This window comes from Protomyctophum parallelum (assembly GCF_964188405.1).
Source record: "Protomyctophum parallelum genome assembly, chromosome: 18".
Classification (NCBI taxonomy): domain Eukaryota; kingdom Metazoa; phylum Chordata; class Actinopteri; order Myctophiformes; family Myctophidae; genus Protomyctophum; species Protomyctophum parallelum.
The window spans coordinates 11,473,928-11,488,753 of NC_139716.1; the positions used below are offsets into that span (position 1 = coordinate 11,473,928).

The 14,826-nt window shown below is 44.8% G+C and overlaps 1 protein-coding gene across 1 annotated transcript in view; it reads left to right on the plus strand.

Moving 5' to 3' along the window:
• LOC310875769 (neural cell adhesion molecule 2-like) overlaps positions 1-14,826 on the plus strand; it is a 116,702-nt gene that overhangs the window by 82,081 nt on the left and 19,795 nt on the right. Inside the window, exons 12-14 of the mRNA XM_083789114.1 lie at positions 6,331-6,450; positions 10,830-10,951; positions 13,339-13,513. Coding sequence (XP_083645240.1) covers positions 6,331-6,450; positions 10,830-10,951; positions 13,339-13,513 — 417 coding nt within the window. The remainder of the gene's footprint in view (positions 1-6,330; positions 6,451-10,829; positions 10,952-13,338; positions 13,514-14,826) is intronic.

The following is a 14,826-nucleotide window of genomic DNA, read 5'->3' on the forward strand; positions in this document are numbered from 1 at the left end:
AAATGTACTAAAAATGCCTCCCATATATCCCAGACGAGAAAACAACTTCAATTTGTATACAAAAGCTTAGAGCTACAAAAAAATGGAAAGCCACCTCTTGCCATTACCTCGTTTAATTTAGGCAGACAGACAAAACAGTTGACATTCACTCTAATTAATTTGCTGACTCTAAATTCAAAATGTAATTACTGTAGCCTCACAACATGAGAATTTCAAATGCCATGTAAATAGATTTTTGGCAACTGCAGATTTAACACGGCAATCTCTTCAAAGAGTTATCATTTTTGTATCATATACTTTCAGGCTATTAACCGTTTTATTCTAACGGTGTGAACTTTACCTATACCTACCTGGTCAACGTTGCCTTTGTTTAATCTTTTTTGTTGACAAAATGTGTGGCATTTCACGTTTGAGAAGCATTTTTTCAAACTGGAATGTTTATTATTAATAATAATAATAATAATAATAATAATATTATCTCCGATGTATAAAGCTTTTCTAAGTACCCATTGAGTTGCCTGAAAATGGTCTATTGACCGAAACGTTGCTTAAAGGGACACTTCACCCTTTTTGCAAAAAAATATATGTTAATGACTTTGTGTGTGTAATATGTGGTTTTAGATATTTTAGATTGTAGCAGTGAGCCCAGTGTCTCTGATGTCATGGACACTGGTCTCACTTCCTTCCTGGACTACAATTCCCAAAATACTTTGGTGCACTGCTCCTCCTTGTGGATAGGGGGGAGAGCTGTCTTACTGAGACAAAATGTAGTCCAGGAAGGAAGTGAGCCCAGTGTCCATGACATCAGAGACACCGGGCTCACTGCTACAATCTAAAATATCTAAAACCACATATTACACACATAAAGACCCCCAGGAAAGTGTTCTAAAGCTTCTAAACGTCATTAACATATATTGTTTTGCAAAAAGGGTGAAGTGTCCCTTTAAAGTTTAAACAATTGTCCTTATTGTGCAAGTGTAGACAGTGCCCAGGGCTCGTACTAGCGTTCTAGTATAGCAGTCCAGGAGCTCTCCCCCCTCGCCAAATACGTTTTTTAACGTGTTATTTAGCGTTCTATTTATTGATAAACCTATAATGTTGGCTTTTACCGCATATTACACTCTCGGTCGATCGGCAGCTCCGTGCTCGATTGGCCTTCCCTTCAGCCACAATGCATTGAAAAACACAAAGGTGGAGGAGGCTGGAGCATTTCTACTCCTTTTTAGTAGGAGTATTCCATTTCAAAACGCGCTGGATGAATAAAGCAAACTGTTTAGTGGCTTAATAGCAACTCCCTGTGCCTGCGCGTCTAAAATATGAATGCTTCTTATCAGAGCCGAAGAGTTTGATCAATCCTCAAGGGGGCCCTCAACCAGGCGAGTCTCTTTGGTGAATTCTTGATCAGTGTTATTATGTCACGACTCAAGAACAACTACCATGAAATTCTGACACGCTTTGACGTTGTGGACATCTGGCTAGGTGAAAACAAAAGAAACCCGATTAGCATTTGAGCACTTTTTAACACCTCTTGGACGGCCGGCGGAGTAGTCTCTCAAGACAGACTGTTGCCTCGCAACAGTTGAGGAACAACAGGGGAGGCGCTGTTTTCCCCGAATATTTGACGATGGGATTCTCAGATTGCCGGCGGAGAGGTCCAAAATGTTCGGAATTCCCAGAAAATCTGTAATGTAAATGTAAAATGTCCACGAAAATCCCCCGTGGCCCCCACAGACTCTACGTGGGTTGCTTCTGATGTAGTTGATAGTCTGAGCCACGCGACCACCTCCGCCATTACTGTTTTCGTCTGTCCGAGAGGCAGGCGTCTTCTATGACATAACAGAATAGGACTCTAGATGGCGCTGGCGATGCATGAGTTAACCAAAAATGGCCTAAGCCAAAGTCTTATGGACGGTTTATGAGAATGACAATGAGGACAGAAGTGTGGGCACATAAACGCTGAGCTATATGAAGGCATATTTCTATTGTTCTGTTGAGTTGTTGAGTTTATTGAGATGCCATTTGGTCTCACATTTCCTCGATGCGTATTCTAAGGGCCGATTCATACTCCTGTTTTAGAGCCGAATAAAAGTCGGTTCGGCGCTGTAGAGCCTACAATGTGACGTCATTTGAGGTTGGGGGGGACGGGGACGGGTGCCGTCCTAAAGTCGGCTCTTCGGTGCTACTGAAAATGTCTGACGAGCCGAAATCATTTCGGCACTACAGCGCCGAAACAGCGGTAAAATAGGAGTATGAATCGGCCCTTTCTATTCGGGGCAGTGTGTACACTATTACTGCAGCGCCCGTGCATTGTTGATATCCTCAACGAAGAATGTCTGTCGATAAGCTATGACTAAAATATATTGACAATTTTGTCAAAAAAAAAAAAAAAATGGAGACTAAAGGCCTATTCATAGTCTGGATTTTCGGTGGTAAGGTGACCACCGCTCCGGTGGTGAGCTGACCACCGGAGCTGAAATAACGTTGAGCGGTGGTGAGTAAAAACAGAGAGAAGGGCTGGAGCGGTGGCGGTGGTTTGCTCTTCACCGCGGCTCAGTGACGTCATGTTGTAGTTCGGTGGTCACCTCAGTGACGTCATGTTGTAGTTCGGTGGTCACCCCACCACCGTAAAACCAGACTATGTATGAGCCTTAACATGTTAGGGAGGGACAAGTGGAGAAGAGATCCAATAGAACTATAAGAAGTCATTTATGTTTGGTAGCACACTCTGACAATGGCAGATCTACAAGCTCACAACGCGCTGCAAATGTTGTGACACGTTGTGAGCTTGTTTTTAGCATGCACACTGTATAATCAAGCATTATGACACCATCAAGGTCGCCAATATATATATAATATATATATATATATTTATATATATACAGTGTGTGTAGTGTATATATATATATATATATATATATATATATATAATAGAGAGAGGGGGGGGGGGGAGAGAGAGAGAGAGAGTCAACAAAATAATTCTGTATATATTCTGTACTAATAATCTTATGGTATTTAGTCGACTAAAACTAGACTACAACTAAAACTTTTCAGATGACTAAAATATGACGCAAAAACTGACTCAAACATAAATGTTATTCAAAAGACTATAAAACCAAATCAAGATTTGCTGTCGAAAAATCAAACACCGATGCTGCTCGGGGGACACGAACCCTACTACCGGGACCGTCTGATTTCCAGGCGTCGTCTTCTCTATCTCCTCGTGATAAGAAGAAAGGCGTTATCTTGATGTCATTTTGTCTGCTCTTATCGGCTCCCCTCCTCCTGTCTGCTGCTCTTATGTAGAGTTTGAAATGGATTTTCATGGGTATCTAACTTCCTGATTGTGGAACTATTTCCAAGTGAAGTACGAATGTAACGATAGGAAGGCAGCGGAGAGCTCAACAGCAATCGGGGGGCAGGATTGAACCAGCCTCGTGTAGCCATACTAATATCACTGCAGGATATTTGTCTGGTTCCCCTCTGTGTTATGATCTTTTTCCAAGGGACGGTTACAAAAAAGATCGTAGGGTAGATCCACAACCAACCAGAGCAGCACAGCTCACTATATAATATATAAGTCACACACATAATAGTGCAGGCACACTTTAGCGTCACGAAGATGACAAATGCCGCTCGTGGCAGGCGTGCCGCGTCTCTTCCTGGTTTTTAAGACAGCTGGTGGATGGAAAAATGAAGCTCGTGCGCGGCGGCTTCCATTTGCCACGGCGGCGGGCAAGCTTTTCCCGGGAATCTGGCCGCATTGGTGGAGCTTAATTTCCGTCCAGCAGCCTGTGGATGAATGGAAATGCCCACGAGTGGCTTTTTGCCGCACCTTGACGCCCAAGTGTGCTTACACACCCACGCTGCGCCCTGGTTGGTTATTCAGTATTTAACCCATTCTGACCTGAGATCAGATTCATATGAGGTTTCCGCCGGACACACACACACTGGTCTGATGAACCCATTCTGACCTGAGATCAGATTCTGAAAATGTCAGTTGTTCTTCGATTTTTCAAAAATAGCAGACCTACAAGCTCGTATCGCGCCACTCGGTGGCGCGATATGAGCTTGTAGATCTGCTATTTTTCAATAGATAAAGCATAACATGATGCCAACACCAAAATGGGTGCCCGGTCAGAATGGGTTAAGTCCGACGTCATTTTGTAGTGCTACGTTACGTCCGGGTCCAAGTGGCACCAGCTCCCGTCCGCATCCCATTGTAAATAGAATATCTAAACGCGTGAATCTTTTTACAGTGACGTTATTTTTCAGAAAGGAAGCCATTGAGGGTTAAAATGGGTCTTAATGCTTCCAACTCGAGTGGAATTATTAATGTTTTGTACAAGTGTCCATGACAACAAAAATATATGATGTGGAGACAATAAAGACTATTATTATCATTATTATTGAAGGTGGCAACAGTCCATTTGCTCGGTAAAATATTTCTGGGGTATATTTAGAATGTGTGCAGGCTTGAGTATGTTGAATCTAGTTTGCATTATGAGGATTTATTTGACACAATGAAATACAATGGCGATAGTATTCCATGTGGGGCAGACGGCCTGTCACAGCCAGATTTTGGAGAGCAGCGCAGCTTTGTTGTTTGCGAGGAAAGCGGTAAAATGAGACTTTCGTGGTTGTTTTCGTCTCAGATTTAGTCCGACGGAGCGTCACAGTATAACTCCATGGGGACACAAAAGCGACACAAAAGTAGGACCCGGAAGTATCTCAGGAGGGGGCGCTCACGTCACAGCTAAAATACTCCACTATACTGCTGGTCCAGCTGAGACATGCCCCACAATTGAGTGACAATCTACCTGGGGCAATATGCTTTGCAAAGGCTGTTTGAAGGCTCGCTATACGCAACACGCTTTGAGTGCTACCAGACACCGCTTTGGGTGCGAGTCACCATGACCCCACCTGGCTGGAGGTCACTTCGGAACCCACAACCTACAGGGTCCTATAGTGATTTAAAAAATGTTGTTGATGAATTAGATAATTTGAAAGTTTGGACCCTTCAAAACAGCATACAGCATCGCCCTCTAGTGTCCAGATAATGAATCTTCTAGGAGATTGTGTGATGATGGGTGAATGTCAGGATTGTTATTGGTTCACAGTGGATTGGTGCTGATGTAAGCATTTTTTTTTTTACAGGAAATAATCAAGATTGGATTCCGTTATAAACATTATTATTTTTTTATTTTTTTTGGCTCACAGCAACGGGGCTAATCTCCCCTTTGGCTGTATTCCTCCGTCTACGGCGCGATTAAATAAGGACCGCCATTGTATTCAAATGATAATTCTTCATTATTAACCCATTCTGAACGGGAACCCATTTTGGTGTTAGCATCATGTCGTGCTTTAGCTATTGAAAAATAGCAGATCTACAAGCTCATATCGCGCCACCGAGTGGCGCGCTACGAGCTTGTAGGTCTGCTATTTTAGAAAAATCGAAGAGCGACTGACATTTTTTTAATCTGATCTCAGGTCAGAATGGGTTTAATCAGGCCAGTGTGTGTCCAGTGGAAACCTCGCGTGAATCTGATCTCAGGTCAGAATGGGTTATACTTGAATATTGGAAATACTGGTAAACGCTAAATAAGCTCTTCTGAAATAGTGCCGCCGCGGTGCCACCGCGCCCCCCAGTGTGTCGTGATCTCCATATATGGTGACGTGACGTGTCATGAGGTGTGACGTCGCGAGGCGTGACACGGCGCACAGACTGACTGACTGGAAATGCAGCTTATCATATAATAACCCATTCTGACCTGAGATCAGATTCATACGAGGTTTCCACTGGACACACACTGGTCTGATTAAACCCATTCTGACCTGAGATCAGATTTAAAAAAAAAATCAGTCGTTCTTCGATTTTTCAAAAATAGCAGACCTACAAGCTCGTATCGCGCCACTCGGTGGCGCGATACGAGCTTGTAGATCTGCTATTTTTCAATAGATAAAGCATAACATGATGCCAACACCAAAATGGGTGCCCGGTCAGAATGGGATAAACACGACCTATTGCTATAATAATAATAATAATAATAATAATAATAATAATAGTCTAGATAGATCCTGTGTGTATTGCTAGAAAGGTCGATAAAAAAAAGTATAGATTTTCTCCTGAATTGTCTCTCTGAAAAAAAAAGAAGCCACATTTGTACGAAAATCTTGTGAATATTGTGTGACTTCTGGGCTTGTGACGATCAGGTCCAATATCGGGTCTGATGCCCACATCCCGACGATACGGGAGGAGGTATAAACCAGAGATGGCGAGTCTTGCTTATAGTTGCTTAAACGTCCTGTTTCCTGTTTCCTGTCACCATGCAGCGACGGTGGTGCTCACGGGTCTGGAGCCAAACGTCACGTACGAGGTCCGCGTGGCCGCCGTCAACGGGAAGGGACGGGGAGAGTTCAGCCACACGGAGGCCTTCCAGACGCTACCCATCCGTAAGGCCACAAAACGCACGCACGCACGCACATACACGCACGCACGCACATACACGCACGCACGCTAGGGCTGACCTCGAATAGTCGACTAATCGATCGGAACGGGTCTCAGTCGACTGACCACCTCTTAGTCGACTGAGCAAAAAATATATATATATAAAAATACAATATTTACAAAAATATACAAAAATATTGTATTATTCCACTAGGTCTGTGGGGGACATAAACACATTTGAACATTCTGACTGTTCAAATCTCCAATGTGCATGTGGAGTGTGTCTGCCTGTGTGGCAATGTTCTTTTTTTTCTTTTTTCTGGAGTCTATCAGGCCAGATTCAAGTCACAGGCAGTGGCACATTGCCACACAGGCAGACACACTCCACATGCACATTGGAGATTTGAACAGTCAGAATGTTCAAATGTGTTTATGTCCCCCACAGACCTAGTGGAATAATACAATATTTTTGTATATTTCTGTAAATATTGTATTTTTATATACCATTTTTTGGGGCAAAAAAGAAAAAGAAAATATTTTTTCTTTTTTTTTGCTCAGTCGACTATTAGTCGACTAACAGCAAATGTATTCATCTATCAGTCGACTATACAAATCCTTAGTCGGGGACAGCCCTAACGCACGCACACCCTGATCAGAGGCCTTCCAGATGCTACCCATCCGTAAGACCACAAAACGCACACATACACGCACGCACGCACACCCTGATCAGAGGCCTTCCAGACGCTACCCATCCGTAAGACCAACCCCCCAATGTGACGCATTGTGAGCTTGTAGATCTATCTATTTTCGAAAGATTTGTATTACATTCTGAACTTGTGAAATGGGACATTCTGCATAATGAGTACTTTATACTTTTGGTATTTTAAGTACATTTTGATACCATAGTACTACTATATACATACTACTCCTATATACAGGTTTAAAGGTATATTCAGTGATTTCACTTAATTCAAATATCACTTATTTTTTTGTTTTGTTGTGATAATCCTCCCTACTATAGAGTGTGCTGGCCATAAAAGGAGTTCCTCCAGTTAACCCCTGGGGGTCAAAAAACCTTAGGTTTCGTTTTTGACTCTCTATCCTGATTGGACGAAAGGCTGGGTCCCACAGCCAAAAACGAAACCTACGGTTTTTTGAGTGAAATCACTGAATATACCTTTAATGTTTGTCTTGTCTAGACAAACATTAAAAACGCTATTGACAATGGACAGAGTTTAATGTTTGTTTTGTCACCAACACAAACATTAAATGCGATTAACAATGAACAGTTTAATGTTTTTTTTTGTCTGTCACTGAGCAAATCGGCATATGATGTCACGTTATATTGCGATGATGTAAGATGATAAGGGTTGGTGAAGCGCCTGCAAGTGTAAAATAAGCCATTACGACGGCATCAAGGCCCGCCAAAATACATTTTAGTCGACTAAATGAACTGCAGATTTAGTCGACTAAAATCTTATGACATGTAAGTCGACTTTTCTTTTCTTTTTTTTTCTTAATTTGTAGTGTGTGGACCATGCGGTGACATTGATCAAATCTTGATAAAAAAACGCTTCTACTATATTATTTAGGCCCCCCACAATCTAAAGCTATGTTTCTATGTCAGTGGTTCTTCGACCCATTTTGTTCACGAGTGAGGGGAGAACGGAGAAGGAGATCAGCCGGAGAATCGGAGCGGCAGGGGCGGTATTGCAGTCGCTGTACCGCACTGTTGTGACGAAAAGAGAATTGAGCCAGAAGGCAAAGCTCTCCGTCTACCGAGCAATCTTCGTTCCTACTCTCATCTATGGTCATGAAGTTTGGGTCATGACCGAAAGAATAAGGTCACGAATACAAGCGGCTGAAATGAGTTTTCTTCGACGGGTGGCTGGCATCTCCCTTAGAGATAGGGTGAGAAGTTCAGTCACACGAGAGAGACTCGGAGTAGAACCGCTGCTCCTTCGCCTGGAAAGGAGCCAGCTGAGGTGGTTCGGGCATCTGGTTAGGATGCCACTCGGGCGCCTCCCTAGGGAGGTCCTCGACGCATGTCCCACTGGGAGGAGACCCCGGGGCAGACCAAGGCGCAGTTGGAGGAAATACATCGACTCTCTGGCCTTGGAACGTCTCGGAATCCCCCAGGAGGAAGTCACTAATGTTGCTCGGAGAGGGAAGTCTGGAGCTCTCTGGTGGAGCTGTTGCCCCCGCGACCCGACTACGGATAAGCGGTTGAAGATGGATGGATGGATGGATGGTTCTTCGATTAAAAAAAAAATAGCAGACCTACAAGCTTGTAGCGTGCCACTCGGTGGCGCGCTATGAGCTTGTAGATCTGCTATTTTCCAATAGCTAAAGCACCAAAATGGGTTCCCGCCCCAAAATGCGCTGCACAAGATGCCCTTTTTTTCCACTTGAGCACCTGCCCCTCTAAATGTCTGTGCACGCCACTGAGCTGAACTGACACCACTTGTGTGATACCACACTTTATTCTCTCTTCTTCCCAGGCTGAAATTAAGCATGGTGCTGGAACAACAGCAATTTAATTAAATCATAAAAAAATATAAAATAAATACTGCTGTCAGCTGTATTTTAATTGCAGTATTTGGCACCGCGGCCCACATTGAGTGCTTTGTAACGCATAAATGCTATAAACAAAAACAAAATCCTACCATAATTATATTACCATAATATTGTTATTCTATCGAGAATGCCAGCACTCTGTATTCACTGCAATGACTGGAATGCAAAGCTCAAACTTTACATCAAAAGTTAATTAACCACATGAACCCTCGCATGCATCCAGTAAGTGGTACATTTGTTAAAAGTATCAATACTGCAATATAGGAAATAATACTCTGTTACTTTGAAATAAAGGATTTCCAATATGTACACCTGCACTCTCCTCGGTGTTAGACAACAGAGAAACCTGCCTTGAATGAAAAGTCTAAAATACAGTCAAAGCACAATTAACCCATTTTGGGGCGGGAACCCCTTTTGGTGTTACGTTATGCTTTAGCTATTGAAAAATAGCAGATCTACAAGCTCGTATCACGCCACCGAGTGGCGCGATACGAGCTTGTCGGTCTGCTATTTTTGAAAAATCGAAGAACCACTGACATAGTAGCCTGGGGTCCACCTATGCTTTCTATGGCATTGACAGCTCCCGGCAGGATCCGCCGGGAGAATCTAGACACAGCTGCGCGACATGAGACTGATTAATTAGAGCGACAGAGAGAGGAGTGTGTGTGTGTGTGTGTGTGTGCCATTGCTGCGCACGCGCAGCAATGGCGGCACGGTGGAAACGCCGGTGGACGCCAACTTTGCTTGTTCTTTAACATCTAACAACCGCACCCGTTCTAACTACGATCGTTAATGTAGTGGGTACAGCTTTTGGAACTTTTGCAACTCCTGTGGTGGTGGCTGTGTGTCAGGATATCACGTCAAGATGTACCCAGCGACGTAGTCTACTACCGGCGCCACGCTGCCTGTTGGTCCCTCCCGTGAACAACAGGTGCCGGGAGGAGAGGCAGTGGACCCGGTGACTTCCCCGTTGTGTCGGTCCGCCATCGGGGCAGCGGTGTGTGGACTTCCAGGCCCATGAGAGCGGCTAGGGAGTATGGAGGGTGCAGCGTCACCGGGAGAGACCCGGTGAGTCGGCAACTTCCCTACGGCAAGCGGACGCCGTGTGTTGTCACCGGGCGGCGGTGTGAGACGGCTCCGTTCTCTCTGATGGTCCAGCCTGGGACATGCCCACAGCGTGGGAGCGTTTGTGGGAGCGTTTCGAACTCTCGACAGCTTGGAGTGTCCATAGGATGAGGCAGAAGGACATGCGAGGTGTTGTACTGTCCCTGTTGTACTGTCTATGCCACCATATGAGACTAAGCCTAGTCCTGAGCACCGTCGTGTGAACGAATATGGCTATCAGAGACGCTGCTGAGTGACATTCTTGCATGCTGTATCATGATAAAACATGTGTCATAGGCTTGTGATTGTAACATAACTGCACCCATACTGTTTGTGTCCTTATGCATTTTCCTTTTAAAGTGTGGACCAAATAAAATAATTCAAATGTGTGTGTGTACATGTGTGCGTGTGTGCGTCAATTTAACAAAGGTGCAGGCGATCCGAAATCAGCAGAGAGTGATCGACGTTTGCTCTACTCTATGCCGAATTGAAGTGGACTCAGACCCAGACTTTTTTTTTTTTCCTCCCTGGAAATAAAAACGTCTGGGGTTTCCGAGGCTATACTGACATAGAAACATAGCTTTTTCAGAAAACTGTCAGGATGTAGAAGACATTTTTTAGAATCTGATCTCAGGTCAGAATGGGTTAAGGCAACTGAGATCCACACTGTCCTAACCGTGGCATGCCTTTTCCCTTCCCCCAGGAGAACCGAGCCCCCCGGCCGTTCACGGGCAGAGAGGGATGGGCAAGGCCTACCGCCTGGGTCTGGTCAAACAGGACGACGGAGGCATGCCCATCATTGAGTACATAGTCAAATACAAGACGGTGAGTATATCGCCCGTCACCATACTTTCGCCCCTTTTTTAATATTTGGAATGCATTGTCGTCGGGCAGCCTAAAATGTGAGAGTGGGCATTTATTGAAGGACCGCCATAATAACTCTGAGGGCCTCGTTTATAAACATCAACGTGATTTTACACCGTCACCCGCAAATTTTGGGCATTCATCATTCCAGCGTGACTTTGCGGACTCCCTACTACGCCAAAACTCACGTCTGGTCGGTACGGTAGCTGTCTAAGGCTTTGTCTACACCCGTTTTCTACCGTCGTAGATAAGCGGGGCCAGTGGCGTGCACAGATAGACACTAGGGGGTGCTAGAGCACCCCCTGCCCTTTTGGCAATTTTGCTCTTAAAAAAAAAAAAAAAAAAAAAAATGTTTTATTTATTTTTTATTAATGTGTAGTGTGTGGACCATGCAGTGACATTGATCAAATATTGATAAAAAACGCTTCTACTATATTATTTAGGCCCCCCACACAATCTAAAGCTATGTTTCTATGTCAGTGGTTCTTCGATTAAAAAAAAATAGCAGACCTACAAGCTCGTAGCGCGCCACTCGGTGGCGCGCTATGAGCTTGTAGATCTGCTATTTTTCAATAGCTAAAGCACCAAAATGGGTTCCCGCCCCAAAATGCGCTGCACAAGGTGCCCTTTTTTTTCACTTGAGCACCTGCCCCCTCTAAATGTCTGTGCACGCCACTGAGCGGGGCAGTATTGTCTGACCAGCTGACAGGCATCTAAACATAATTATGTATTCACTCACTAAAATGCATATAGCTATAAAAACTAATAAATAATACATTTTGTAAAGCTTACATCAACGATGTGTCATATGACATTGGTAGGATAGTTCCAACTGTATACAAGCAATTAAAATGATAAACCATAGCTATGACATTACAATGTTATATACAAGTTAGATGCTTAATCATTCAGCCATTTATTTTAAACAGTGCTTTACTGGCTCTGTTAAAACATGTGAGCGCATGTGTGCGAGGTGAGTTTGACCACGGGTCCGCAGCGGTGATCTGATCTGAGATCAGAGAAAACTCACAAAAACATGGACTAAAACTAAATGGAGTTTTATTCAAAAGACTACAACTAAATCTAAATAAAAAATGTGCTGTCCAGATCAACAGCGGGACCGGGTATAGGGACATATAACTCCCCAGCAAAGGCTCTTTGAAGGCCATACAGGAGAGGACGGTCAGACCAATCGTCCATAAACCCAATAATCTCTGTAGTAAAGCTATAACCTTGAACCTTGTTTGTCTCGTATCCTGACACGAAAAGGCGGTTATGGACACATCATATGATGGCACACGCGTCAAAGGCAAATTAAAGCACATGCTATAAACAGACGGTACACAACACTTGTGTACCCTGCATATGCAGGACACAGGGGTGGTGTGTGGAACGTGTGCAGGCGCATGCACACACACACACTTAAAATCTCCATACACACGCATGCGCACGCACACACGCATACAGTATACATGCGACGGCATTCATAGTACTGAAATGCACTCACGCATCCCGCAGGCAGTGGCGTAAAGTACTCTAGTTAAAACCCATTCTGACCTGAGATCAGATTCATACGAGGTTTCCACTGGACACACACTGGTCTGATTAACCCCATTCTGACCTGAGATCAGATTCTAAAAAATGTCAGTCGTTATTCGATTTTTCAAAAAATAGCAGACCTACAAGCTCGTATCGCGCCACTCGGTGGCGCGATATGAGCTTGTAGATCTGCTATTTTTAAATAGCTAAAGCATAACATGATGCTAACACCAAAATGGGTGCCCGGTCTATGCCGGGTTAAGTAATGTATAGGCTATACTTTGAGTGGTGCGACCGCTCCTATAGACAGCTATGTGTGTGGGTCCCTGTGTCCGAGCACGAAAATGTGCCGGAGCACGAAAATGCCATTATAGCCTTTGTTCACCACCAAGTGTGTAGCCTAACACACAGACACACACACAGGCCAGGGAGGAGGGCTTGTGCAGTACAGTACAGTACAGTACAGTACAGTACAGTACAGTACAGTACAGTACAGTACAGTACAGTACAGTACAGTACAGTACAGTACAGTACAGTACAGTACAGTACAGTACAGTACAGTACAGTACAGTACAGTACCACTCACTTCAGACGGGTCTAATTTTCAATGCTTTTACTTCTACTTCTACTCCGTGTGTGTGTGTGTGCGTGTGCGTGTGCGTGTGCGTGTGCGTGTGTGTGTGTGTGACTGACTGCCTGTGAGTGGGTGGCTGCGTGGGTGCATTTGACATGCTTTCAAAAGCACCTAACAGGAGGGTTTCTGATTCTCTCTCTCTCTCTCTCTCTCTCTCTCTCTCTCTCTCTCTCAGGATAAGGAGGAACAGTGGATGACCAAGCTGGTGCCGGGCGCCGACGACTTCGCCATGCTGCAGCCTCTGCGGTGGAACACGCGCTACGAGGTGGAGATCACGGCGCGCAACGTGAAGGGCCTGTCGGAGCCCTCCTTCTACCAGTTCTTCATGCCCCACCAACCCCACATCACAGGTATGGACTATGAACAACACCCCACCAACCCCACATCACAGCCAGGTATGGACTATGAACAACACCCCACCAACCCCACATCACAGGTATGGACTATGAACAACACCTCACCAACCCCACATCACAGGTATGGACTATGAACAACACCCCACCAACCCCACATCACAGGTATGGACTATGAACAACACCTCACCAACCCCACATCACAGGTATGGACTATGAACAACACCTCACCAACCCCACGTCACAGGTATGGACCATGAACAACACCTCACCAACCCCACATCACAGGTATGGACTATGAACAACACCTCACCAACCCCACATCACAGGTATGGACTATGAACAACACCTCACCAACCCCACATCACAGGTATGGACTATGAACAACACCCCACCAACCCCACATCACAGGTATGGACTATGAACAACACCTCACCAACCCCACATCACAGGTATGGACTATGAACAACACCTCACCAACCCCACATCACAGGTATGGACTATGAACAACACCCCACCAACCCCACATCACAGGTATGGACTATGAACAACACCCCACCAACCCCACATCACAGGTATGGACTATGAACAACACCTCACCAACCCCACATCACAGGTATGGACTATGAACAACACCCCACCAACCCCACATCACAGGTATGGACTATGAACAACACCCCACCAACCCCACATCACAGGTATGGACTATGAACAACACCTCACCAACCCCACATCACAGGTATGGACTATGAACAACACCTCACCAACCCCACATCACAGGTATGGACTATGAACAACACCCCACCAACCCCACATCACAGGTATGGACTATGAACAACACCTCACCAACCCCACATCACAGGTATGGACTATGAACAACACCTCACCAACCCCACATCACAGGTATGGACCATGAACAACACCTCACCAACCCCACATCACAGGTATGGACTATGAACAACACCTCACCAACCCCACATCACAGGTATGGACTATGAACAACACCCCACCAACCCCACATCACAGGTATGGACTATGAACAACACCTCACCAACCCCACATCACAGGTATGGACTATGAACAACACCTCACCAACCCCACATCACAGGTATGGACTATGAACAACACCTCACCAACCCCACATCAAGGTCAAGGTAAACTTTATTGTCCACAAGGAACATTTGTCTTGCTGCAGCCACACACAGAACATTAATGACAAAACAAAACACATAACAGAGGGAGACACAACATTACACAAATGCACACATACGGTAGTGTGGATCATCTAACCTCTCACAGTCACTGCTGTC